Below are 27,101 nucleotides of genomic sequence, written 5' to 3'. Positions count from 1 at the left end.
GGGCGGGCTCGGCCTCACGGAAGGACTACAACTCCCATGAGGCTCTGGCGCCGCGCAAGCGTATGTGATTCCATTGGCTGGCAAAGCTCTGAGCTGGGAACCCTCATTGGCTGAGGGGCCTGAGGCGATAGATACCGGAAAGGGGAAGAGCAGCCAACATGGCGGCGGAGCGCGGCGCGGGACAGCAACAGTCGCAGGAGATGATGGAGGGTGAGCGGCCCCGCGGGGCGGCGACCGAAGGGCCCAGCGGGTGGGGGGCGGCGACCCGTACCGGCCTTGCCCGGGAGGAACGGGGCGGCCCGCCTGCGGCCGCGGCTCGGACCCCGCCGCGCGCACCCCCTGACATCTGCCAGCCGGCAGGGCGGGGGTGGCCCTGGACCCGGGATCCCGTGCTGAGGCGGTAGCGGCCGGGAAGGCGCGGGCGGCCCGGGAGGTGCCAAACCTAGGGTCGGGGCCAGCGGCGGGGCGAGCCGGGCGCGTGGGTGGGGACTGAGGGCGCGGTGGTCCCACAGCCCTGGCGTCCGCCAGCTGGTGGGAGCCTCGCACCGAGTTCCTCAGCCAGCCCCGCGAGTCCCCAGTCCCGGGGCAGCTGACGAGGAAACAAGGCGCGCGGCTCCCTGGGACTCGCCCGAGTCGGGTCATTGGTGAACGTGGCGGGGGTGGAGAAGGGTCCTCTCGAAAGTGAATGGGTCGTGGGGAAGGGGTGACCAGGAGCCAAGAGCTGAGTTACAAAATCGACGGTTTCCTGTTTTCAAAGCGATCATAGTTCCAAAAAGACTAAATCAAACTCTTCCGCTTTGTTGAAAAAAGTATATGCGTGTTATGTGTGCATATAGTTACATACACACGCTTACCGCAGTCGGAGAGCCAGTCGTGTCTGCGAGTGCTCCCGTGCTGTTCGATCCGCTGGCCTCATGAGCGCTCCGGAAGAGCAGCCACAGTCTCCAGTGTCAAGTGCTAGGGAAGCGGGGGCGGCGAAAGAAGAGCAGGCATGTTTGTGAGTGACGGCTGCGCAGCCAAAGCCAGCTCTGAGCTGAATCGTGCAAGACAACTATAAATCAGCCGGGTTGGAGATGGGCTGAGGCCACTTCAGGTGAAGGAAGCCACACGAAGGCAGAGGGGTGTGAAGGAATGGGACCTGTTTGGAGGAGAGTTCAGCCAGGAGTGGCACAGTCCTACTGAACGAGGGAGAGTGCCGGTGAGGCTGGCAGGGGAGGTCGTGGAGGGCCTTGGTGGGGGGAGAAGCACACGAAGGGCCTTGGACTTTCAGACCATTAGGTCTTTTTACGCAGGGAAACGCCTCTTCTTATCCCCCTTCTTCCCACCCTCCCACCTATTCCCACTTCCTCTTTAGCTGTTCTTGTGTCTTGGTAAATGGCAAGTAGGAAACCCAGGCAATTCCTTCTCTCCGGCTCCCACCCATCCAATGAATCAACAAGCTCTGCTGCCCCTGCTTCCTTAATCTCTCCAAATCTTTAATACCTCTCCCGTGCCCACTGCTGATACCCTGAGCCAGTCCATAGTCCCCGCTGCCGCATAGTCACCTTATGTGCTGATCTGCTGTCCCATGCCCCTGTTTCACTTTGGCTGCCCTTCATTAGCTAAGCCCCTCCCACCCTGGGCTCCGCTGCACCAGACCATTGCCCAGTAGAACTTGCTGTCCCTTAGCCTTGACCACCTGTGCCTGGTAACAACTGATTTATCACATGTCTGCGTACGTGTCATGCACATGTTTTTGTGCCTGACAGCAGCTCTGAGATGCAGGTACTATACTAGCTCTTTCTACAGGTGAGGAGACGGAGGCTTGGAAAAGAAAATAACATGCCAAAGCTGTGTCTGTAGAGACAGGATGCAAACTCAGGAAGAGTCAATGGCATTCCAGAAATTTTTGGAGTCAAAGATCAGATTTGGATTTTAGAATAAGCTCAGATTCTCTAGCAATGGAGAATAGATTAAACAGCCAGACAAGCCACCGAGAGACCAGTCAGGAGGCCAGGCAGGAGCCGAGGCCACAGGTAATGAGTAGCTGAGCCAAGGCAGTTGCCAGGGCAGGGAAGAAGGAATGCGTTTGGAGGTTTTAGAGGTGGATTTCATCAGGACTTATCCAGCAGTCCTTGCCTGGGTGCTGCTTTGCTAGGCCCAGCAGGAGATACAAAGGTGAAGTAGCTGCCTTCCCCTCAAAGAGCATACCCCTTTGTAAATAAGCTGTAGTGGGAGAAAAGAGAATGCTTTCAGTGTGGTTGATGATTCCAAGTAATCCATTAGTGCTCCAGGTCTTCCACAGATTTCCAAAAGAGGTTGCAAAAAAAGTTAGGAAAAAGGGAAATTATTTGACAGTCTTGCCAAAGAATTTTTACCAGTCTGCCACATTTAATCACTGCCTGATTTGCTAATTCAAAAAATACTTATTTACCAGCCTTTCAAAACTGCACTGGTGCCACGGTGCCCTGACATTCAGCATCAGTGACTTCGTGGGGCATTTAGCACTACTGGCTGTCTTCTTTTTCTAGAGCTCCCCGCTGCCCACAGTCTGATTTGAGTTAGTCTTGATTTCTTTCAGAACGTGGGCCTGTGAACTGGGCTGGTTTTCTTGGCCAAATGGATAGTGGAGCATGGATGAAGGTATGTGGCGGGAGGGTCACATGGTCCCCTCTGCGTGGACATCCAGGCCAAAAGGGAGCCAGACAGGAGGTGCTTCTCTGTGTGTTACCGCTAGGGCGTTTAATCACAAACCACCCAGGCCTTCCAGAACACCTGGTAATTTTTCACGGGTTCCTTGAGGGCAGGACTAGTATGTCACTCACCTTTGTACCCCTGTGGCCTCCCTGCTGTGCCCCATTCCCATCTGCCACAGTTCCCCCCTCCACTGGATGCCTCAGGTGGTACCCGGGACATCCATGGAAAACACTCAAATGTTTGTTGAACTGAGTTCAACAAACATTTTTGAATGAAGTCTTTTTGACTTCCAACTGGATGTCAATCTGTTATATGTTCCTCAAAGGGCCCCCTAACATGGGTGTGAGTTCTTATGGATGTGTGTGGGTTCAGTTGACAGGCGGGTGGAATCGGAAGAGTCGGGCGATGAAGAAGGGAAGAAGCAGAGCAGCGGGATGGTGGCCGAGCTCAGTGCGCACAGCCTGAAGGACGGAGAGGAGCGGGGGGAAGAGGACCCAGAAGGTACCAGGCCGAGTTAAGAACCTTAAACTCACTAAGCGGGAGGAGGATGGGGCTCTGTGGCATGTGATGGGCCCCCGGGTGGCGCCCGGGTGTTTGTCTGGCTGACTCTGGAGGCCCTCGGTGGGTGGCCAGGGGCACTGGGAGTAGGGCGCCCTCTGAGGTGCTCCCTGAGCCAGCTACACACTTACGGCGCTTGCAGGCAGGATGAACTTTTTCCTAATTCCATTGAAGGCAAATACTAATGATATTGATACTAATGTGTCATCTGAAACAGAACCAGAAGATTGTCTTATTAACCACATGTGCAGAAAGTGCAATTTGAAATAAACAGTTCGGCTAACGAGCGTGCTCTCTTTTCCTACCGTGGACATAAACTGATTATCTCTTAGTCATTTCTGAGTTCTGTCCACCAAACTTATAGGCCTGAGGATCAACTTCTAAGTTGGTTTAGTGATTAACAACAACAAAATGAATTTAGAGATGAGAAAAGTAAGTGCTCAGCCTGTAATGGTGGGTTTTCACCCTCCCAAACTATGATCTGAGCCTTATTTGTTTGTTTTCTTTGCTTGCTTAGAAAATCAGTTTACATTCAGAGGAGTGAGAGAAACCATAGAAACAGACATAAAGATGTCCAAGATATATTATTAGGTGAAAAGAGCAAATTCTTTACAAATGGGATGCGTGTTAAAATCCTGTCTTTATTTTTAAAATGATAATAATAGAATAATAGTATGTAGTTTTACTTAAGAGAGAAAACACATCAAACTGCTGTTGGCCGGGGCGGGCCGGGGCGGGGCCGGGGCGGGGGCGGGGCGCCTCTCTAAGCAGCAGGTCTGGGAGGGTCTCTAGATTTATACACGGCGTATGGGCATTTAAAGTCTTAATAGTCATGCGTTACCGTCACGGTAATTAAAACAACATCATGGTCTGTGCCAGTGAAGATGGTTGGTAACTATGGCAACCTAATTTTAAGGCAAAAGGAGATTACCACAAAAGTACCAGTCACATTACTTTGGAGCTTCAGAGTCGATATTCTGGAAGTGATGTGGGTGGAATAAGTACACGGGAGTGATGGGTGAAAGCTCTTCTTGCTGACTCAGTCACAGGAAGGCCAAGCGGTGGGAGTGTCACCTGCCCTCACATCTGAATGCCTGGCATGTTGACCGAGCCCTGTCATGGGCTCTCCCCTGGCTCGTGAGCACAGGCTCACTGTGACTCGCCCTAGGGTACATGGCTACAAAGTGGAGCCCCTGGACTGGACCCCGACTTGTCTAGATCCGGTGTTCTTTCTTCCAGGCTACTAGCTGGTTACAAGTCCTCTAGGAAGGTGCATTTTTATAGGTCCTTAGAGAAACCAGGACTTGCTCCTACCTATACTTAACTTAGATCTTAAGTTCAAGTAAAACAAATTCAAATGTGACAACTGGTACCATTCACTTATTTTCTATAAGTTGTTTTAAAACTTAAAACATACAGGATAGGTTTGGAAAGATGGCTGGTAACTTTGTTCAAAGGTTAAGCTGCCATTTTGAGCACTGCCCTGTGCTGGGTGTATTACAAACAGAGCCCTCTAAGCCTTGTGCCCGCGTGTCCTGGACACCCTGCCTTTGTTGTAGCGCGCGTCTTTCGTTGCAGCTTCCTGAATTCAGGCCGTTGGCTGTGCTGTCTTTTGTAGGGGGGTCGTTTGGGCATATCTCTTGGTTTTGCCCAGCTCCTTTTATTTAATTTTTGGGTTGGTTGACATCTTGTAAAGCTATGGCTGAACTAGAGTAAATGACATGGGGTTTTTTTGGGGGTTTTTTTTGCGGTAAGCGGGCCTCTCACTGTTGTGGCCTCTCCCGTTGCGGAGCACAGGCTCCAGACGCGCAGGCTCAGCGGCCATGGCTCACGGGCCCAGCCGCTTCGCGGCATGTGGGATCCTCCTGGACCGGGGCACGAACCCGTGTCCCCTGCATCGGCAGGCGGACTCCCAACCACTGCGCCACCAGGGAAGCCCGACATGTTCTTTTAACTAGCCATTGTCGGTGGTTATGGAAAAGGCGGCGCGGTGAATTCAGCCAGTGTGAAGCCAGGACGTCTTTGTCAGGCAGGGCCTGCATCTGGCGTGCCTCTCCGAGGCCTCCAGTCCAGCCTGCGAGCTGCCCCGTGCTGGGGGGCGCTGGGGGCGTGAGGCTGGGCTGTGAGCCTGCTCAGCCGCAGGAGCATATGCAGTGTTGCCGTCGGGGAGAGGCAGCTGAAGGAAGCAGGCCGAACGGTAGTGGTGACCAGCGGTCCCTGGGGGCACAGGCCAGATAGCAGTCACCATGGAGGAGCCGCTGCCACCGAGGAGGAGCCTCTCCAAGGCAGGCGGCCCAGTTTCTTCAACAACGAATTGCAAGAACAAACGGGGACTTTATAGAAATGCCCTCTAGTTACAGTGTGTGGCCTCATTCAGATCCTAATGCATGCAGGCTGGGGAGAGCATTTAACCCTTTTAGATGATGTGCTGCAGTAGGCCCAGAGCCCAGTGCGGGAGCGGTGGCAGCCCTCCTCAGGCCCCCGGACGGGAGGCCTGCTCTCCAGGGTGGACTGGCTCCTCATCCTGCCCGGCAAGAGGGTCATGGAAATTGCTCAGCGAGGCTCTTCAATCTTGTCTGTTGAGCTGAGCGTTTTGTTTCGCTCTTTGCAGACAGACATGTTTGTAGATGCTGGGCCACTTTCCAAAGCAGTAGAAGGCACATCCTAGAACATCTGATGTGCCCACAGCATGATCTATATTCAAATGACCTGCTTTCTTGTCACAGACAAGAAGGGAAAGACCGGGAGGCAGGCTGCCACCAGCTACGCAGCTTCGGGCATCACCAGGAGGTGGCGGTGGGCAGCTTCCTGGCCCCTGGCTGGGGTCACTTGAGGCTCAGTCACCGTTCCCCCTCCCCCGGCTTTTCTGACAACAGCGTCAGACTGCATTTCCCTTCCTGGGAAATTGTGCGGCGCAGATGGAAGTTTGGAGGCGTTTGCTGAGTTCAGGAAACTGAGGATCTTGAAGGGTGACCATTGTCAGACAGATGTTAGCTCTGCTGCGTCATCCATGCCCTCCGGGTGTTGCCTGCTGGTTTCTCCTCTGCTTTCGAGTTGGCTCTGTGCCCCAGGCAGCCCAACCCAGCTCTCCGCGGACGCAGGGTCTGCGTCCTCCTGGAGACGGGGGGGCTCTGAATGGGCTTTTCTTCTTCTTGTTGTTTCAGAAGGACAAGAGCTGCCTGTGGATATGGAAACCATTAACCTGGACAGAAATGCAGAGGTAATGCAGCCTGCTCAACCCAGCCTCGGGGGGCATGGTGACAGCACTCTGACCGTCAGGGTATCTTTTACGAGCGTGCCAGATTAGCGAGTGATTTCCCTGGAAGGAGTTGTCTGAGCCTGTCTCCGTTGGCTCAGAGACCCTGTGTTCTTACTGTTTTTAATACCAGTGATTGACTTGCCATTTCTGTTTAACCAAATGAAACGCCTTTGACTCAAATTATATGGGTCAGATGATTACATTGTATGTGGTGGGGTCCTGCCATCCCCAGCCTCTGAGAAGCACCGCGCATTAATGATCTGGGAAGGGCGGAGCCAGCCGCTGTGTCTAGGCGGCCCGTGGGGCCTCCCCTGAGCCCATAGCTGGCCGTCGGTGGGGACGCGGGACTCAGAGCATGGGCTTGTGCTCTGTGCTAAGGGGGCAAAGGGGTGAGAGTAGGTTTCGCATCCCACCCACTTGGAGGGTCAGTTTTACGTCAAGCCGCTACCCGTGGTAGCTGAACCGAGGAGCGTTTTGCAGCTCGTCTCTGAGTCCCCACCCCCTGTCTGCGCAGACTCCGTGTAGCGCTTCTCCCTTTCTCCCCTCACCCTCGCCTCCACCCGCTGCCCGGCCTCCTCGTGGCTCCGATTCCAGGAAGCATGTCTTCAGGCGCTTGCCTGCAGCTGAGCTAGGTCTCGTCTTGTTTCAGGACGTTGATTTGAATCATTATCGCATTGGAAAAATTCAAGGGTTCGAGGTGCTGAAGAAAGTGAAGGTGAGAGGAACTCCGTCCTTGCAGGGGAGGTGACACTCCAGAGTCTGTTCCGCCCGAAGGACATAGATAAACCCAGAACAGAGTCAGTTCTGCGCAGGTGACAGTCCTTGCAAAGGTGCTAGGCCGCACCAGGAGCTGCCGTCGGGCACCTTTCCTCCTGGGCCTGGCAGGGTTGCTAGGGCAGACGGCAGGCTGGGTGGCTCGCCCCAGGTTCAAGTGGTGGCTCGGGCATGCGGCCGCCTGCAGTGCCTCAGGTCGAAGCCCGCCTGCAGCCACACACACCCCAGCCTGTGCAGTCCTTAACTCGCTTCAGCCCAATCTGTTTTTCAGAATTGAGCTGCTGAGGGTTCCCTCTGCTGGGACACAGCACCCCCGCTGCCCGCTGCCTCCCTCACTAAGGAGGTCTGCTCAGAATGGGGCTTGCCTCCAGCCTCCCTTGGGTGTCTGCCCGTCCTTTCCAAGGTCAGCAGCTTTCTAGAAAACGGGAAGGAAAACCATGTCCTCCCACCCGGAAGACCTGTCCTGTAACGGCGGGCGCTTTCTCCTGGCCCCCCTGTTGCCTACGTCAGCTGCCCTCTTTCTGTCCCCTAGACTCTCTGCCTCCGTCAAAATTTAATTAAGTGCATTGAGAATCTAGAGGAGCTACAGAGTCTTCGAGAGCTGGATCTTTACGACAACCAAATCAAGAAGATTGAGAACCTGGAGGGACTGACAGAGCTGGAGTGAGTCGTGAGACCCAGGGAGACAACGGAGGGGCCCGTCCAGCCTCCCCAGAGCCAGCCCTGGGCCCCAGCTCTCAGGCCCAGGGAGGCCACTTCTGCCCCAGGGTCCTGCCCTGCACCTGGCTCCAGGGGTGCGTTGGCTTGCCCACAGTCCCAGCCTGCAAATTAAACCTGTGGAGGCTTTTGGCTGGTCTCTTCAGGGAGGACATGATCTCTGCCCTCAACACCATCCTGTGAGCCCAGAGGCATCGGGAACCTGTAGGCTGCCTCCCAGCTCTCCCGGGCCTTCTTGGGCAGCCACAGATTCTGCGCCCGCCCCCGGGTGAGGCACGGTCCCCCAGGTCAGGATGCTGCCTCTAAGTTAATTACATTCTGAGTTCTGTGTGACCTACACTCATTAAAAAATAAATGTTTTGCCTGTTCCCAGGATTCTAGATATTTCTTTTAATCTACTGAGAAACATTGAAGGAATTGATAAGTTGACACGACTGAAAAAGCTCTTCTTGGTCAACAATAAAATCAATAAAATTGAGAACGTAAGCAGCTTACATCAACTGCAGATGCTGGAGCTGGGGTCCAACCGCATCCGGGTAGGTGCGAGCGTGGCGGCTGCGTGGCCTGGACGGTGTGGGTGCAGGGTGTGCGGTCGGCTGTATTTTTCATAAGAAAAAGTGCTGACTGGACGTCAGTATTAATAAGAGTGTGTGCCCAGGTGCAGCGGTCTAGCCTTTCTTCTGCACGTAGAGTTCACTTGCTCCCCATTCAAACCATGACATAATTCTTACCAAACCATTCCATTAGGTTCTGCCCGAGGTGAGCTGATCAGCCCCAAACACTTTGCTTTTGAATGTACTGCAGAGTGAAAGTGTCCCAAGGCAGCAGAGGGCTGGCTTGCCGATGCCTCGCCCCACACCAGGGCCGTAGGAAGGAGCACGCAGCCTGGTACTCGGCTGGCCTGTCCTCCCCTGCTGAGCAGCTGGGGGCAGGGGTTTCGGAGCACTTCTTACCCTCCCTCCGTGTCGCAAGTGACCCTCTGTCCAACTTTTGGAAGCTCGTAGCACACGGTCATCCCAGGTTGGCCCTCATGAGCTGGACAGGATGCAAACCAAAGAGAGTGGTTCTGGCAAAGGGCCTCTCGTGACGACGGTGGTGATACGGCTGAAAATAGCAAAGCAGCACACTTAAAACTAGACGGTGGCCCAGATGTCAGCATTTTATCGAGTATTTCTCTATGGAATCTTCCAAGAGAAAGGTGGCTCGTCACAAATTGATGCAGGCCGTAGCAGTTAAGGATGCCTTCCCTCTGAATCCTCATCCTCGTAGACTGCCCCCAGCCACATCTTGCTGTGAAGGGCCAGACAAGATGCTCGGTCTGCACTTGCTTGAGGCCCCACTGTGTTCCCGTGCACATACTCTGGTCATTTAGTGCTAAAGAAGCCAGTAGTTAACCTGTTCTGGGAGAGCAGTGAACTCAGAGGAGGCGGCGGCCTGAGGCCTGGTCAGTGGGCGTTGATTAAGCCGGCTGCTACCCGAGGCGCTGCCGGAGATCCATCTCCAGCTGAATGGCGGAGCACCGGCATGGAGCAAGGAGAAGCAAGGAAGCAGGTGGCAGAAACAGGAAGAGGGGCGGAGAGTCAGGGAATGGGGGCACCTGCTCTAGGAATCCCGTAGGGCATCCCAAGGCCAGAGCTCTCAGCTTCTGTCTCTTGTGGAATGCATTTTAACAAACCCTACATAGAGTCACGTAATAATGTGGCAACTCGGAATTTTAGGACTTGAGGGACCTGAGAAGTCCCGAGAGCTCCAGGGCTCTGTGGAAACTCGAGGTCCGGGAGTGAGCCCAAGTAAGGGGGGGCCTTGACGCCTCGCTCCCACCCCCACCTTTTCTGTGTTCTCATGTTGTGCTTTCACGTGAGGTTGCATGGGAAATTTTCCAGATTCGAGAAGCACCTGCCCGACGCCCCGGGCGGCTCTCTCTCCTTGCCCAGAGATCTTCCTCTTCCCCGGGTAGCTAAGCGCTGCCCTGTCCTGATTTTCACAGGCAATTGAAAATATTGACACGTTAACCAGCCTGGAGAGTTTGTTTTTGGGGAAAAACAAGATCACTAAGCTTCAGAACCTGGACGCACTCACCAACCTGACAGTCCTCAGCATGCAGGTACTGACCGCCCTACCCCCCCGCCCCTGCCGCCTCCGTCCTGCAGGCCCAGGGCCCAGGCTTTGATGGGCTCTCTGTTTCACCGGCAGGGAGCGACTGAGACATTATACTTCACTGACCTTAGTCGTGCGTGACGCATGCTGGACCACAGTTTCATTCTCTAAGCATCACGCTCCTTTTCCTAGTAAAAGTTCGAGCTGGTTTTTAGCCAGAGGGTCTCTTCAGAAGGTGGAGCTCATTCCAAAACCTACAGTGCTGGGCTCCACGGTGGGAGCGGCCCTCCCGCGTCCATGCGGAGGGCATGCGGCCTGGCTCGGGGGTTGGGAAGCACGTGGCTTGGGAAGCACGTGGCTGCGCCTCAGCTCCTGTTCCTTTTTGTCAGAAGCAGGCAAGTGGCACCAGGCCCTTGAGGCAGGATGTGGCGGGGTGCTCTGAGGACAGGACCTCAGCGTGGCAGGTCCCCTAAAACCACAGGTGCCTTTTGGAAAGCAGATGTTCCGCAGACTTCTTTAAGAAGAGGGCGTTAGGCTTTAATTTGAGTTATAGTAGTTGCTGAAAGAAATGAGAACTGATTTTATTTTAAACTATTCTGTGATTCTGACATTTTTGAATTACTAAATTGAGGTAGACCTTCCCCAAGTAGATGAAAAGTGAGTGCTTTGCATAAAAGCCTTTAACCCCGCGTATGAGCTTTAGCCCAGTACAGCAGACGCAAGATTTCGGTCTTCCTTTTCTGTGTGTGTGAGTCCCATTCTTGCAGCTGTATCCGGATGCCCCGCCGTCAGGCACCCATGGTAAGCAGCCCCACTTCCCACAAGCCACGCAGCTTCGCGCGTCCTTGCTGCTCTGACTCTCCCTCTTGCAGGGCAACCGGCTGACCAAGATCGAGGGCCTGCAGAGCCTGGTGAACCTACGGGAGCTCTATCTCAGCCACAACGGCATCGAGGTCATCGAGGGCCTGGACAACAACGTAAGCCCGCCGGCCGCCTGTGGGGCAGTGGGGTCATGGGGTGCCCGACGGGCAGGCAGCACACACCAGCCTCCGGGGGGCTCTCGAGGGGACTTGCTGCCTCTGGAGGTCTGTCCTAGTGACCTTTCCATCCCTCCTCACGCTGGGAAACACAGACGCAGGCGGTATCTGCTCAGCCCTGAGCGGGCGCTGAGCTGAGCTGTGTGTCGCGGGGGTAGATTCACTGCATGGCCCTATAGGCGTTGGGGAAGATTTTTAAAAAGTAAACCCCAGGGACTCCCCCGGCCGTCCAGTGGTTAGGACTCTGTGCTTCCTGTGCAAGGGACGCAGGTTCAGTCCCTGCTCGGGGAACTAAGATCCCACGTGCCGCGGGGTACGGCCAAAAATAAATTAAAGTTAAGAAAAAAGTAAACCCCGGCTGCTCCTAGGTGTCCCTGTCCCACGGAGGGCTAGTGGGCGCAGCAGCCACCCCCTCTTCCCGCTCTGGGCCCCACTACCCAGCCCGCGGGGCCAGCAGCGCCCCCCCGGCCCAGATCCTGCACAGTCTCGCTCCCTCCCGCCCGCCCCTCAGCAGCCCTGCCCGCCCAGCGCAGGACAGCCTTAGGGGCGCTGGGCAGGGAGGGGTAGCGCTGGCCCTGAGCCCCCAGGAAGCCCCTGCGCCCCTCAGCTGCCTGCAGGCAAACCTGCTTTTCCTCAGTGCAGTATTCAAGACAAATAAAATACTTTTACTCTTTCAATTTTACTGGGTTTTTTTTCCTGTTTTGTTGACTTGGCAGCAAGTGTAACCAGATTGGTCACTTCTGTTGTTGTAAACACAGCGTTTCAATCTTCGTCAAGTCTCCTTTGGGCTTTGCGCCTCAGCCCCTGGGCCTAGCCACCATTAGTAATGTTTTCAGGGGAAATCCACGTTCTGAATTTCATTTCACCAACATCTACATACAAAATTTTAGAAAAGCTAGAATTTGCCCACAGTGAGTCTGGTCGCCTTTCCCTGCCTTCCAATCACACTGAGAGTTTACAGAGCTGGTGTGTAAACTGGCTGCACACTCGGCCGGTGCAGAATGGGACCCTGAGGCTAAGCTGAGAGGTGCGGCCATGCGGAGGCCATGCGATTGGAGCCGGGCGGTGCCCCCTCTGCTCCTTGGCCTCCCCCGCCGGTCCCCACGGTCAGCGGAGGGTCCACGCAGGAGAGGGCGTGGCAGCGGTGTGGCCCAAAAGAGCAGCGGGGTCCCAGGCGCACAGGACGGGGCAAGAGCTTAGGACTGTCCCAGTAGGAGCGCTGCGCCTCGGTCTGGGGTCAGCACCGCACCCTTCTGGGGCCTCTGCAACAAAACAGAAAAATAGCAGTTGTGGCTTTAAAGGTAATCATTGTACGATTCTTGTAATCAAATGAGACAGGCTTTCCTCTGAGACCTTTGTTCAACTAGAGATCAAATATTCACCTATACTTTCTTCTAAGCTTTATCTCTTAATTTATCTGGGATTTACCTTTGTGGTGTGAGATCAGGCAGTAAGTATCCTTTTCCCAAATGGCAGATCCACCATCTTGACACCACAGCTGAGTCCTCCCCCACTGCTGCCTCTGTTTGCCCCTCTGTGTGCTGGGTCATCTTCCTGTGGGTCTAGCGGGGTAATCTCTCCTGTGCGTGCTCTCCCCACCCTGTCCCCTTCCTTTTTTTTATAAAAGCAATTCTTACTGGTTTGCTTTTGAATGAGCTTTCAAAACACTGTCCAGCTCCCCAGGAAAACACGAGGTAGTGTTGAGCCCATGACGGAATCCTTGTTCCTGGACGTTTGGGGCCAGTTCTGGCAGCCGGGTGCCCCTGGTGCTGAGCCCTTCTGCTGGGGCTGCACAAGGGTCACATCCTGCCGCGGGCCGCACATGCTTTAGCTTGGCCGGTTCCTGCGCTGACACATCCCACGCCGCCCAGCACCGCAGAGCAGGGGGCAGCGGGCCTGCCCTGGCCCCGCCCTGCTGCCCACGGTGGCCCCCTTCTGCAGAGTTCTCCCGAGTCCCTGTTTGCTCTGAAAGTCGCCGAGCCCCGCAGGCAGGCGCCTCCTAGCCCCCTGTAGTCACGCAACTATCTGAGCGGACACCAGGAGCCCAACAGAAGCCAGTGGAAGGGCTCCTCACCCGCGTCTGTGCCCAGACAGCACAGGACACTGTGCCCGGCCCTCAAGGAGTCAGAGGCCAGGGCCGGAGCGCTTCTGGGTTGGCAGGGCTTCTGGCTGCCCGCTCGTGTGTGTGTTTGTGGGCTTTGTTTTTATTTTATTGAGAGTTTTTTTTTAACTTTCCCTTAAAACTTGGTATTTGGAGTCAGAATCCCAGGAACACAGTAGAAAATGTAAGAAGGCAACCCGCAATCAGAAACGAGCAGAGAGGAAGAGAATGTATTGTCGGGGGCTGTCAACCAGCTTGTAACGTTTCCCTTTTGATTTTAGAAAAACTTGCCAATTGGTGTGGTTAAACGTACTTCAGGAAGCAGTGCAAGCTTTTAAAGGCTTCGTTTTCACTACAATCTTATTCTGTGAAATCCTGAAACTCTGTGAACTTTAAAAAAAAATTCCTCGGGCTTAGCTGATGTGTGCTGGGAAGTAGGCGTCTGCTGGACATTTCTGGAATAGAGGGTCGAGCACAGCGTCTCCACGAGACAGTGCGATGCCTGCCCCGCAGCGGGCGAGCCCCGGACGCTGTCCCCAGTGGGGCTGAGCCCCCTCTTTCTTCTCTCCCATCAGCTGTAAATTCCAGGCCAGTGGCCACCCGCTGTCCCTCAGTGCCCAGGCGTTCCTCTCCGCCCTTCCTCCTGTGCTGGAAGGAGGGCCCCTTCACCCCCGCCAAGCCCCAGGTTCCTCAGCCCTAAAAGAAGAGGAAACACTGTTCTAAGGATCAGTTGGAATTGTATGTTTCCTTGGGTTGAGCACTAAATAGATGCTGCTGCAACTGTTACCCCCTCTTCAGAGCCCCGGCCTCGTGTTAGCTGCCCTTCCCGGGACCAGGCGTGTCGCTGGGGTCCTTGCGGGCCAGGATCTGGGAGCCTGGGGCTTGGAATCTGAAGGAACTAGTTCCAGACCCCAATGGTGAGAGCGCAGTGAGGCAGTCGTGAGGATTCTGTGTCTTCGGCCTGGTCTGGGGGTGGGCGGGGAGGCTGCAGGAGGTGGGCAGTGCTGTCCCCCTGCTAGCGCACTCCCGTCCTGGGAGGGCAGCTCGCCTCATGGCGCTAAGCTCAGCGCCCAACGCTGTGTGCATGGTCGCGCGCTCGTTGTTGATCTGAGGTAATCCAGGAAAAATTTTATTTCCTTATTTTAGAACAAACTCACGATGTTGGACATTGCGTCAAATAGAATCAAAAAGATTGAAAATGTCAGCCATCTAACAGAGCTGCAGGAATTCTGGGTAAGTTTAATACACAAGGGGTTGATGACACTTCAGCTGCACTGGTCCTGCCGAGTGAGGTACCGTTTACTCCAGCCCTGGAGGCTGTGGCGTGGAATGGGACTGTGGGCAGGGCTGTAGGACTTCGGCACCCACGCGGGATCTCGGGCCCCGCCACGCCCCAGATGTAGACCAAACCAAAATGGGCATTTTAGAAGATTCTGGGTGACTGCGGTCACATGAAAGTGTGAGGAGCCCTGCACAGTGTACGGTTAGACCCGAGGATCGCCACGTGACTGAAGGGCTTCCAGACCCAGCCAAGGGGCCAGTGCACCCAGCACGGGGGTGTACCAGCACCGCGGAAGGAGGTGTCGCATGGGCTTCTGCTGTCAGTCGTCCCAGAATGTGCCTTGTGTTTGCCTCATGGTGACAGTGTTGTCTCGGGAGCAGTGTCACCGAGCCCAGAGGAGGAGAAACAGGGCATGAGATGTCTCGAGACTCCTCTGAGGGGGTGGCAGGATGACCCCCAAGCTGAAGTCCTCAGTGTCAGGGTTCCACACGGTGTCCTCCTGAAGCACGTTTGTTGCCTGGTGGCCCCTGCAGGCGCCACCACACGCTCCACCCGGTGACTGCCGTCTGCAAAGTGAGCGTCGTCCGGATGCGCTCAGTCTGATCCAAGATTCGTGCTGCGTCTAAGGCGTGCTTCTTCCTTGTCTAGCCATCCTGCTGACCCTGCTTGTGTCCTGTGTGCTTTCCTTTCCTCATCTTAAAAGATCGTCCCGGTTTCCCTAGAGCACAGGTGGCCTGCTGTGAGCATGTCCCTTGCCCCTTAGCGGCAGCACTGAGTCTTGGGCGTTGTCAGCACGTGATGCCACAGCAAGTCTGGGAAGACCGGAACCAGCCTTCGAGAGGCTGGGGGAGCCGAGCGAGCCACCGTGAGCCGGGGGTCTGGTGTACAGCCCACCCCCAGAGGCAGGTGTGGCTAGTGGTAAGCCGGTTGCATTGGAGCAAAGGGATTTGGCTCCGAAGAGGCCAGGGAACCACACAGAGGAACGGCACAACCAGAAGAGGGGTCCAGAGATGGAGGCTGGGGCTAGGCCAGCACCCAGGGCGCCCAGCAGGGAGACGGCGCTAGGTGTGCCCCCACCCCCCGCAAGGTGCTGATATTCACGCCGTGTGTAACCCCTCCCCGTGAGTGTGTGTTGACCTTAGTGACTCACTTCCAGCCGACAGAATGCAGCAGAAAACAGGATTCCACCCCCGTGACGGGGTGATGAAAAGACTGGCTTGTCTCCTAGGGGCTCCCCCTTGCTCTCTCCTGAACCCCAGCTTTGTGTGAAGTAACAGACACCTTCTTTGATGCCAGCAACATACAAGGCACGCATCCCCTCTGTTGAAGTGATTCTGTTGTGTGAGAAATGTATCTTGGGAATTCTCCCACACCTCAGTTTTGTTTAAAATGTTCTTGAATTTGAGGGGAAGTAAATGTAAATTTTCTATATAAACATTAGCCACCAAAGACCATTGTGATGGGAAATGCATACATCCTGTGAAGTTTGGGTCTTGAAAACCACGAGATAGTCTGCTGGGGAATGTCAGCCAGGGTGATGTTCTGTAGCGGAATTCCAGTCTGGGATTCAGGCAGGCTCATCACCAGACTCTCAAACCGTGGACGAGCAGGGTGTTCGCACGTGTGCCAAGTGTCGCCCCGCCGAGAGTTTGCTGATTGCAAAGGGGAGACGCGTTCCCCAGAGTCATCTGGGCGCCACCAGTGTGTCCACAGGATCAGACTTATCCCCGGTAGTGGGACAGCCTCATGCCTTGTGTCCCCCGATGTGCTTCATGGATGAAGTGTGCTCACCAGGAATGTTTGGTGTGATGTAACCAAGCATGTAGACCTGACTTCCAGCTGTCAGGAAGTAGCGGGTCCGGGAGAACGAGCTAGGTGACACCACGGGAAGCAGGCGGCTGAACCCAGAACAAGGGTCCTTCTACACGACAAGTAGCTGGGTGTCTTTAAAGGTCGACTTCATATAACAGAAAAAAAACGAGAGGAGGAAGTGGGAAACATTCTAGATGGAAAAAACTAAAAAGTGCACCTTCTGGGAGACTCTTTAAGAAGACGGGCGTACCTGGAAGGTCACACTCCACATCACACCTTGCTCCTTTACATCTCAGTTGTGCAGAACTTGAAAAAAGAGACGTAAAGGCCTTTTTTTTTTTTTTTTTCCCTCAATGAGGCTTCCAGAGATGCTGGAATTCCTGTGGAGACAATACAGGTGAATGGTTTTGAGTTCCATTTTGGAAAAATACAAAGATAAGAATCTCTGGGGACTTCCCCGGTGGCACAGTGGTTCAGAATCCGCCAGCCGATGCAGGGGACACGGGTTCAAGCCCTGGTCCGGGAAGATGCCACATGCCGCGGAGCACCTAAGCCCATGCGCCACAACTACTGAGCCTATGCTAGATCTAGAGCCCGTGAGCCACAACTACTGAGCCCACACGCCACAACTACTTGAAGCCCATGCGCCTAGAGCCCATGCTCCACAACAAGAGAAGCCACCGCAATGAGAAGCCCACACGCCACAACAAAGAGTAGCCAGCCCCTGCTCGCCACAACTAGAGAAAGCCCCAGCGCAGCAACGAAGACCCAACGCAGCCAAAAATAAATAAATGTATTTAAAAAAGAAAAGAATCTCTGAAAGTTACCTGTGTCAAAGACATCCTTTACAATGTGCCATTGGTGGTGAGTAAAACTCCCAGGTCCACATTCGCTAAATCCTAGAGAAAACTGCCCTGTGGCTGGCTGCACTGTGGAATACCCTCAACTATAAGACCTGGGGTTTATAAAGACCGTAAGCGCACCAGCGGGGACCAACAGGACGGCGGCATTGGAAATGCCGTGACGTGTGACACAGGAAGCACACAGTGTGTGTCAGCCACAAACGACTCTGTTGAGAAAGACGAGGAGATGGCGGCCCTGCCGGAGCGTCAGCCGCCAGCGGAGTGGGAGACGGTTTCTAAGTAGATTCTGCTGCAAAAAGACCTTACTTCTCCTAACCAATGTAACATTGCTACTTTTATTAAATGAATGTGCTGTTCGCACGTTGCAAGTTAAAAGTGCTTAAGGCATGCGTGTCTTTTTCGTGACTCTCCACTGCAGCGGCCTCTTTCTGGTAACCGAGCAGCTGCGGCCACCGCCACGGGGGCTATTGCTTCCCTCTGGTTCTGGTTTTGCACACTTTGCGTTGGCCACATGGGCAGCTCATGTTGTACGAGAGGAGTGTCGTAGACTAACGCTTAACAGAGTACTGCTTAAGGCTTTATCCTGGGACAGCTCTTCTCCCTTTGCGGTGGAGGCACCTTGAGTCCTGCTCTGAGTTCCGGGTCCCCGTGACTCCGTGCTCAGAAGCAGGCTTCGGGCCCTCCACGGGGCCGGGCTCTGGGTTTTGGAAATCTGGCTTTCCCAAAGCACAGGGCACACTAGGCCCACGTGGAGTTCTGTGAAAATAGCGTTCCTTAAACAGGCGAGTCTGAGAAACCCTGCATTGTATACCCGCTGGGAGAATCGAGGAGAAGCTCTGTGGGAGATTCATAACGTGCAGTGAGTTATTAAAGACAAGACTGGCTGTGACAGTGGAACTGGCGCCAGAGTCGCCCTCCCACCATGAACCGACCCCAAGGCCCGAGGCTGCTCCGTCCGGGCAGCGCACAGCAGGCAGCAGCAGGCCGCAGGCCCTGAGAACGGGGATGACACAGTGAGCCCCGGGCTGCCCTGCTCTGCCTAGGACCAGCTTCCTGAGCGGAACACTGCAGTTCTGTGGAGCTGAAGACGCAGCGGTCAAAGTTCATGGCAGCTGGACTCTTCAGGACAAGGTGTTGGAGAGAGGAGGGCCCCGGAAGTCCACGTGGGGGTCGCCTGCCAGGCTGTGGCTGAGCGGTGGGCAGTCTGGGCACGAGACCACCCCTCTCGCGGCTCACCCACTAGCTCTGCCGGAGGAGAGCAGAGCTGGGGGACGATGGAGCTCCAGCCCTGCCCAGGTGGGGGTCTCACCAGCACCCTTGACATCCAGCTAGACACCAAACGGGCCAGGCCTTAGGGGTAGGTGCCACAGGCTCAGCTACGACGCCCTCCAGCCCCCTAGAAGCAGGCTGCAGCGGTGTGTCCAGAGGAGGCTGCGCTCGGAGCGTCCCACCAGGAAGGGCCTGGGGACCCTGAGAGGGTCCTGGCCTCCTGGAGACCCGCCCCGAAGGAGTGTGGAACCGAGCCTGTGGCCGTCTCTACACCGCCTTAGCCCCGACGTCCAGCGTTCAATCCAAAATCACTAGGTGTACAACAGGAAAATGTGATCTGTGTTCAAGGAAGTCGTCCTAAGAAACCGAGCCTAGGTTTTCAGTCACCGTTTGTGAACGTAGCCCTGGACCTGGAGGTGGCTTGCGGTGTCTTGGTCCTCACTCCCACCTCCAGGCTGCTCTCGCCTTCCCCCCGAAGACCCCCACCACACAGCCGCTCTGCAGCGTGGCCGTCATCCTCTCCCTCCCTGGAGACCCTGGTGCTGCGGCAAAACTGGGCCCTTCTCTCGAGACTTAATCCAGTACCTGGTCAGTGCTCGAAGCCTCTGCAGCGTCCCCACCAAGTGGCAGTGGATGGGACCGTCAAGGGCCTCGGCTTCTTCACCTCCCACACATGGACAGATGTCATACCTTCTCTGAGTGGGGCTGCTGCCGTGTGACCTCGGCCACCCCGCTTCTGCCCTCGCAGGTTCCGAGGGAACAGGTCTGCCCTTCCCACCACCATGTGCATGGCGGGCCCCAGGCCTGGTGTCTCTTGAAGCGTGATTTCTAGAACCGGGTGTGGCCGGAGCCAGGGGGTGAGGGCAGCAGGTGCGGGGCATGCACTCAGGGCAGCTTCCCCGCCCACCCTGCACACCCAGCCCTGTCACCTGTCAGCTCACGGGCGGCGACGCGCTGGAGCCTCTGCCGTGCACCTCTCTTCCCAGTGCTATGGTCAGCATGAGGTCAGCCACAGAAGCTGGCAGACACGACACGTCGGGGCTCTTCAGCTTCCCTGGGAGCCTGTTACTGAGCGTTTGCTGGCGCAGCACAGCCGGGAGCCATGATGGTGATGTCCCCGCGGGTGCCGCCTGAGCCCCCTGCCCTCGCCCTTCACTCCGGCCATCCAGGGCACGTCTCACGTTCACAGAGGCAGTTCTCTAGTTTGTGTTCACTTGGCCGTCTGCCGTATTCTTTGGAAACTGAAGACTGGTCTCTTGGAGCCCCAGCAGAAGGGCCACGACATCCACGCGACAGGCATGGACCAAGCTGGGTGACGGGTGCTCCAACCCAGAGGCCCTACGTGCCCTCACCTTGATGGTGGTTTGAGAAGTGAGAGGTCTCCCCAGCCACCAACCCCAGCCCCGCGGGCCTCAGCAGAGCCGGGACGGGGCCTCCTGACCTGCTCTGAGCCCGTCCTCCTGACGTGGCGCGTCCTGGACGGGATCAGCCGTGGTGCGGCATTTCCGCCACAGAGGCGGGCGGTGGGTGTCCCGGGGGTGCACGCCATCAAGGCCCCTCGTGCCCTGAGTGTCCGGCGAGCGACCTCTGGTCTGTTGTCCGTGTTGTCATCAGAGCGCATAGTCAGGCCTTGGGGACAATGGCCGAGGATGGTTTGTAGGAAATACAGCCGAACCGGCTGCAGCACTTTGCCTGGAGACGGGGTGGGATGGGGTTGCTCCGTCTCCCCTCTGCTGAACTGAACATGGATTTGCCCCTGTCGTGGCACCGTGTCCAGGTTCATCCCATATGGGACGCGGCCCGGCCAGGATGTGCCGTGATGTATGGAAGGCCCCGTGAGGTGCTGGTCACCCCTCTTTTGAGCGGGGGCCTCGTGCCCCACGTGGGGAGGCTGGGGGGCCGGGTTGGTGTGACCTGAAGGGGGCGGGGCAGGGCTGTCGTGTTCTGAAGGGGGGCGCGGTGCGGGGCTGTAGCACCCTAAGGCTTCTCCGATGTGCGCGTGTTCCCCCAGATGAACGACAACCTCCTGGACTGCTGGAGTGACCTGGACGAGCTCAAGGGCGCCAAGAGCCTGGAGACTGTGTACCTGGAGCGGAACCCCCTGCAGAAGGACCCCCAGTACCGGCGGAAGATCATGCTGGCCCTCCCCACCGTGCGGCAGATCGATGCCACCTTCGTCAGGTTCTGAAGCTCCCGGCCCCTCTCTTCCAAGAGCCTCCCAGCCACGGTTTTTAGTCCACCCGTTGCTCCTAAATCATCGCTCTATCAACAACGGTCACAAACCCAATGGCAATAAAAAGGCACTGAGTGAAAGCTGCCGTGTGCGGTGCCGCTCGCCACCTGGATACCAGTGCTGTCACCTCCGGCCAGTCCGCATTCCGAGTTAGTGGCCCACAGCCCCGCGCCACCCGTGGTGCTGCTTGCGACCATCTCCGTTTCCTCCTCTCAGAGGGAGGTCACAGCCCGCCTGAGAGGGTGAAACAGCAGGTCTGGGAGCGCGTGCCGGGGGGGCGTCCGGGCCATCCAGGGGCCCTCGGGCCTGTCAGCCCAGAGCTTCGTAGCCTCCTAGACCAGTTGATGCCAATTTTATCTTATATATTAAAAAACAAACCTGCAGGCAAAGGATGACTCAGCCCTGTGTGCCGTGACCCCCAGCGCTCTCTTAAAGAGCAGTGGCCGCCCGCCAGGCCCTGCTGGCTGCCTTCTGGGCCTGCCCGTTGGTCCCCCGCAGCCCTCGGGGTAGGAGGGGCCGCCTCCCGCGCACACTGTGCTGTGCCGCTGGCGGGTCTGAGCCCACCTGAGTCTCTCTGCAAGGACTGTTTCTAGAGAGCTGCCCTCGTGGCTGCTCGAATGCTGCTTCCCCTTCTTACCCCACCGTTGTGTTGGCTTGTTCTTTACGAAACTTACATTGACCCTCACCCTGAATGCTACAAGGACCTTGTCATTTCTTGTGGCCCTGGATTTTCCCTTCTGCAGAATGAGGACCAACTCTCAGGGTCTCCAGGGTTCCTCCTTCTTCCAAGACCCAAGCTGCGCTGTCCAGTGTGGGCCCCCTCGTGCCACACGCGGCTGCGTCAGTTCAAGTTTAAATTTGTTAAAATGAAATTAAAAATTCATGTCCTCCGCTGCACTTGCCACACCATAGCCACATCTCGCCAGGGGCAGCCCGTCTCCATGGTCACAGAAAGTCCTACTGGACAGCACTGCTCTGGAGCCTGTCACAGAGCCTGGGCAGCCGCGTGGGGGGCCAGGAGCTCGGGGGTGACCGCCTGCTGGGGTGGCCTGAGGGTGAGGTCACGTCCAAGTCCTGACTCAAATCTTCGCCAGAATCGATTGTGTGACGTGCATCTGTGAGCATCTCCCTGTTGAAGAGTGAACTCTTGGAAAGGAAAGCAGGGTTAGGTAGGACCTGGCCCCAGAGAGCCCTTGCATTGCGACCCTAGAATTCTGCCCTTGGCCAGACACTAGCTGAGGACAAAAGAAAGCCATTTTAGAAACACAGGGTTTCAGGATTTGAGTGCCCTTGCTGGAAGGATTATGTGGAGGAGTCCACCCACACGAGCAGTGAATCCAAATAAGGAACGAAGGAAGGGAAAGACGGGGTTTGGCAGCAGTACCAAAACCAGCAAAATTTGGTTCAGAAGTACGTGCTCGACTGGTTGGTGAGCTCTTTTCTTTGTAAATGCTAGGACGGTTCCTGACAAGACACAAAACTTGCCCCTGAAAAACCATGAGTGACCCGAGCCGCATGGCTATGGTTTTTTTAAATCGAGGTAAGACCGTGGCAAGTGCAAGTAGAGACTGCAGGCTTTCGCTTTGGTGTGGAAGAGGGAGCGAGAGCTCAGAGAGTTTGTGGGAAGATGTAAGTTTAGAGCAGCCGCTCGTAGACATAAGTTATCCAACATCCAACTCACAAGTAGGAAAAAAACCCAAAAAGCTTCAAGCAAAGAGGACACTGGAGAAAAAGGCTCAAGGAGGCGCCGCAGATAGATGTGCAATTGGGGTCAGAGCCCGTCCGTCCCCGTCTCGGGTCACAAATCCAAGTCCAGCACCTGCTCTTTAATAGACACTTTCAAAATTATACAAAAAAAGTAGAAGGGATGGGAAAGCTCTGCTAAATCCAGCACAATCCTAATCAGAATGACATTTGATTTTTTAAGAACCTTAAACTCTAAAATTTATATGGAAGAAAAGATCCACATTGAACCTTGAAACTTTAAAAAGGTTTAGTCACCTTTGAAAATGAGTCAAAAGCAGTGATTTCCTTCCAGATTATAAAAAATCTGGGGGAAAACAAAAAAGCTACAAACCCACCGTAGAAACACTGCCAACACTGTAGAAATACTGCCGGCCGCACAGACCCTCGGACGGGCTCGGTGCTGCTGAGGGCGCCCGTGGGTCCCGGGACGAGAGGCCTGTGTCCTGGGCGGGGCTGGCAGAGGAGCACAGTTTGTGGGAAAAGGGACACTGACCCAGCCTAACGTCGTACGCAGGCCGACCTGAGGATTAAAAGTCTCCGTGTGAAAGTAGAATCGAGAGCCAGTAGAAAGAACGGTGGGAAAATACATTTGTGAGCTGGGAGTGCAGAAACGCTGCTTAATCCCCGAAGCACAGCCTTAAGACAAGGTTTTGATGGGTTAGTTTACATAAAGTAAACATTCCTGTGGGCAAAGGACACCATGAATAGACCACTGAGAGCAGACTGAGAGACGTGTGCTCAGAGTTTAGAACTGGCAAAGGGCCTGACGCTTAGATGTAAAGGACTCCTGCAAACCAGAGGAAGGAGAATCCGGGTAGAAACATGGGCCCAGGACAATCAGGCAGCTCAGAGAAGCTGGGGGCCAGCCAGCCAGGGCTGCCATCAGAGGTGTGCAAACCAGGGCAGGGAGCTGATCTGCTACAGTGCGGGGTTGCCACGGGGGAAGAGGGGGCACGGACCGGGGCATCCACGTCGGGAGTTGTCCCCTCCTGGCCGGCAGGGCACTGCACGCAGGCCCCGGGCACAGCGGTGGCTGAGTCCAGGCTGGGCCTTCGGCTACGGTAAATGCTCCTCAGTGGGGAGGAGCCCACAGCGCCCTTGCTGGGAAACCACAGGAGGCCACAGCCACGTGGACTGCACGTCCATCACAGAGGGATGCGTCCGAGTAGGAGGGTTCCCACAACAGGGACGGAGTGGACGAGGGGATAAAGTGAGGCCCGAGTCCCTGCTGAGAGCACCCCGTGAACAGAGGGTGGTGAGCACAAGCCGCCTCACCAGGGTCTCTGCAGCGTGACCACGCCGACGGTAAGCCAGGGGGAGGGGTGACGACGCCGACGGTAAGCCAGGGGGAGGGGGGTGACGACGCTGACGGTAAGCCAGGGGGGGGGGGGGGGACGAAGGCGGCGGGTAGGCCGGGGGCGGGGGGTGACGACGCCGATGGTAAGCCAGGGGAAGGAGGCAGCTTCCGTGGGGGATCTGACCTTCGTCCCTCAGCAGGCACTCGGCACCTGCTCCGTGCCAGCCCCTCTCTTGGGCACTTGGGAGACATCGCGACAGAGGTTTTTAAATTCCTGTCCTTGTGAACTTCACATACAGTGGCTATAGATTAAACAATAACCGTAATAAGACAGTTACGTAGTTGGAAGGTGACCCGTGCTTTGGAAGAAAGCAGAGCGTTTTGGACAGGCTCGCTGAGGAGTCATTTAACAGGAGGAGTGGGTGACCCTGAAGAGAAGACCAGCACTGGGGAGGGGGCGGGGACCCGAGAAGGGGCGGCAGAGGTGGGGAGGGGCAGAGAGTGAAGCCGTAGCCAGAGCAGCCTGGAAGGAGGTGGGGTGAGGGCGAAGGAGCTCTGAGAACCCCCAGCTCTGGGCTTGGGTCACTTGGCAGGAAGAACCAGGGGGGATGGGGAGTCGGGGTAGGGACCCAGGGGGGCCGAAGGAGAGATAGGGGTCGGGGGGCAGGGGATAGGCATGCAGACGCACTGGACCGGGGTGAAGGCTGCGGGGATGGAAGTGCCCTGTGCAGCCAGAGACAAGCAGGCAGGACGGCGGCAGATGGCTGGTGAGCAGGCTGGGGGGCTGCCTGGAGGAGGGTGCTCCTTTTGTGCAAGAAGAAGGTTTGGGGGACGCGGGGGAGGGTCCTGGGGGCAGGGAGCCGCTGTGCAAGCGAGGTAGCTCGTCCAGGCACAGGACGCCTTGAACATCCGTGGTCCACCCCTCAGGCTCTGTGCAGAGCAGGCAAGTGTCAGGAGGACGGAGTCCTTCCCAGCTGGCAGTCACTACAGTGGGCACTCACCTCAGTGGTTTCGCCCAGACCAGCAATGTGTCCACCCCCCAAGGATGAGGTGCATTTGTTCCAAACCACCTTTCCAGATTGCCTCCTGGCCGGGGTGGCCTGAGACTCGTGCTTAGCTGACGACACCTGCTTTCCCGAGAAGAAGGGCAGGTGCAGCTAGCACGGTACCTTGAATGTGGACTCGGTGGCTGGACCTGCCGCAACACTGCTGCAGCCACAGGCGAGGGCTCTGGCCCTGACACCCTTGAGCCACTGAACCCACCCCGGTGCCAGCACCTCCCTACTTACGAGGTGAGGAGGAAAACCTTTTGGGTTAAGCCACACAAAGGTCTGGTGTCAAAGCCGCAGTAGTTGGAGGCTTAGCTTTTTTTAACTAATGTATTTCTGAATATTATATAAACATATATTATATAAACATATATTAAAAGTTATGGCCAAATAAAGCCAGCATAGCAGCGGCTCCTGGGCCTGGGCCCTTCCCAGCACCTGGGACCCAGCAGTACAGCCGTGCTAATTGTAGCTTGCTTGATTGCTGAAATTTTTTTTAATAATATATTTTTTATTAATAGACTATTTTTTAGAAGTTTATTTATTTTAATAAATTTATTTATTTTTGACTGTGTTGGGTCTTCGTTGCTGCACGCGGGCTTTCTCTAGTTGCGGCGAGCAGGGGCTACTCTTTGTTGCGGTGCGCGGGCTTCTTATTGCAGTGGCTTCTCTTGTTGTGGAGCACGGGCTCTAGTCGTGCCGGCTCAGTAGTTGTGGCACGTGGGCTCAGTAGTTGTGGCTCGCAGGCTCCAGAGCACAGGCTCAGTAGGTGTGGCGCACGGACTTAGTTGCTCCGCGGCATGTGGGATCTTCCCAGACCAGGGCTCGAACCTGTGTCCCCTGCATTGGCAGGCGGATTCTTAACCACTGCGCCACCAGGGAAGCCCTAATTTTTTTTTTTAACTGCTAAAGTAATGCAACTTGAAAAAATTTCAAACCATAATACATTGTATAAAGTGAAAAGTAAAAGATTCTACGCAGGCGTGTGTGCCTTTGCACGCGCCTGTGTCCCTCTGAGGCTCCAGCTGAGCTGCGCACTCGCCTCCAGAACCCGCTGACTCTGCTCTTCCTGAGCAGACAGTGCTGGGGCCACCGACAGCGGAGGGCCTGGGACCCTGCGGGTCGGTCTGTGCTGGGACCGTCCTTCGCAGCGGCAGCCAGAGGACAGTGTCCAGCGGCCTAGGCTGGGGAGCTTGGCCAAGCCCTCCTGCCGCAAGCCCTGCAGGGTCAGCCTGAGGCTGCCCTGTGCCAGGATTCCTCCTCCTCGACTGCATGGGTGCCGAGGTCAGGGGCTCCAGCCAGGATAAGGGTCAGACTCAGGGAATTCCACAGGCAGCCAAGGGCAGGAGGGGAACGGCCATGGGGGCAGGGCCGTGAGGACAGGGTCCCTCCCAGCTCTCTGCCCTCAGGGCTGACCCAGACTTGGCTGCCAGACCAGGCTGGTGCTGGGAGGTTGGCCATGACCTCGGAGGCCTCTTCCGGAAGCCGCTGTGCCAGGTGGGAGCCCGTTCTGCCATGAATGGGTCGCCAGAGGAAGGGGGTAGATGGACCCAGGGAGGCTGGGCAAACACCTGGCCCGTCAGGGCTCCACAGGCCCCTGGGCCTGGCGCGGCATCTCCTCCAGGCCCTCGGGGGTGAGAAGGGCCAGGTGCTCCGTGTGGCTTCGGTGGGGGGACCCCAGCCCTGGGGAACCGCGGTTGCCCACCTGCCCGCTGGACGCGCCGCAGAGCAGCTCACTTCGGGCCGGGCCTTCGCAGGGGGGCGGCCTCGGTCGGTCCCTGTGCTCCCGGCGCAGAGCGCGGACAAACACCCCGCCCCAGCCCTCGCGCTCGCCACGGCGGGGCATCTGGGGCCTGGTGCGGGCTCCCATCTGCTCCTCCAGGCCTCGGGCTCTCTGGACTGAATGACAGCTGCCCCAGCTCCTGTAGCTCTCCCCGCCCCCGCACCGTCCCAGCCACCAGCAGCCCTCCTGGCCGCAGACCTCCCCGCGCTCTCTGCCCCGCTCTGCCAACCCGGCAGCCGCAACAGTGGTGTCCGTCCTCCCCGCAGAGGGATCCAGGGGCCGGCAGGAAGGACGCAGGGTCAACATGGCCAGAGGGTCCTCCCCGCTGGCCCAGGATCCCCGAGGAGGAGCCGCGGCCCTGTCTCTATTAAAGGGTGGTCTGTTCCCCCTGCAGGCGAGGCGGGGGGGTCTGCACTCCAAGCCCACCCTCGGGCCTTCCCAGGCCCTGCCACGCGGAGGGGGAGGCGGCCACTCCCTGGGCAGGTGGGCAGACAGACAGCTGCGGGGCCAGCCTCCCTGTGCTCCCCGTCTCCCTGGTCTGGAGCAGG

The 27,101-nt window shown here is 56.5% G+C and overlaps 1 protein-coding gene across 6 annotated transcripts; it reads left to right on the top strand.

Moving 5' to 3' along the window:
- Nucleotides 1–89: 89 nt before the first annotated feature.
- Nucleotides 90–21,067, top strand: PPP1R7 (protein phosphatase 1 regulatory subunit 7). Of its 6 annotated transcripts, XM_027116570.1 has the most exons (11): nucleotides 193–210; nucleotides 2,561–2,622; nucleotides 3,049–3,189; nucleotides 6,399–6,454; nucleotides 7,143–7,208; nucleotides 7,800–7,930; nucleotides 8,358–8,520; nucleotides 9,972–10,088; nucleotides 10,954–11,058; nucleotides 14,366–14,452; nucleotides 20,457–21,067. In XM_027116570.1, the coding sequence occupies exons 2-11, from the start codon at nucleotides 2,613–2,615 to the stop codon at nucleotides 20,631–20,633; spliced, it is 1,053 nt and encodes a 350-aa protein (XP_026972371.1). In that variant the 5' UTR covers nucleotides 193–210; nucleotides 2,561–2,612; the 3' UTR covers nucleotides 20,634–21,067. The 6 variants fall into 6 exon arrangements, with proteins under 6 accessions (XP_026972382.1, XP_026972376.1, XP_026972354.1 ...); XM_027116581.1 differs by lacking the exons at nucleotides 2,561–2,622; nucleotides 20,457–21,067 and adding an exon at nucleotides 15,943–16,828 and having other exon boundaries at nucleotides 90–210; XM_027116553.1 differs by lacking the exon at nucleotides 2,561–2,622 and having other exon boundaries at nucleotides 91–210.
- Nucleotides 21,068–27,101: the final 6,034 nt, after the last annotated feature.

This window comes from Aethalodelphis obliquidens, unplaced genomic scaffold, assembly GCF_003676395.1.
Source record: "Aethalodelphis obliquidens isolate GAN/ISIS:26980383/991018 unplaced genomic scaffold, ASM367639v1 scaffold2, whole genome shotgun sequence".
Lineage (NCBI taxonomy): Eukaryota > Metazoa > Chordata > Mammalia > Artiodactyla > Delphinidae > Aethalodelphis > Aethalodelphis obliquidens.
This window is presented reverse-complemented; position numbering and strand designations above follow the sequence as displayed.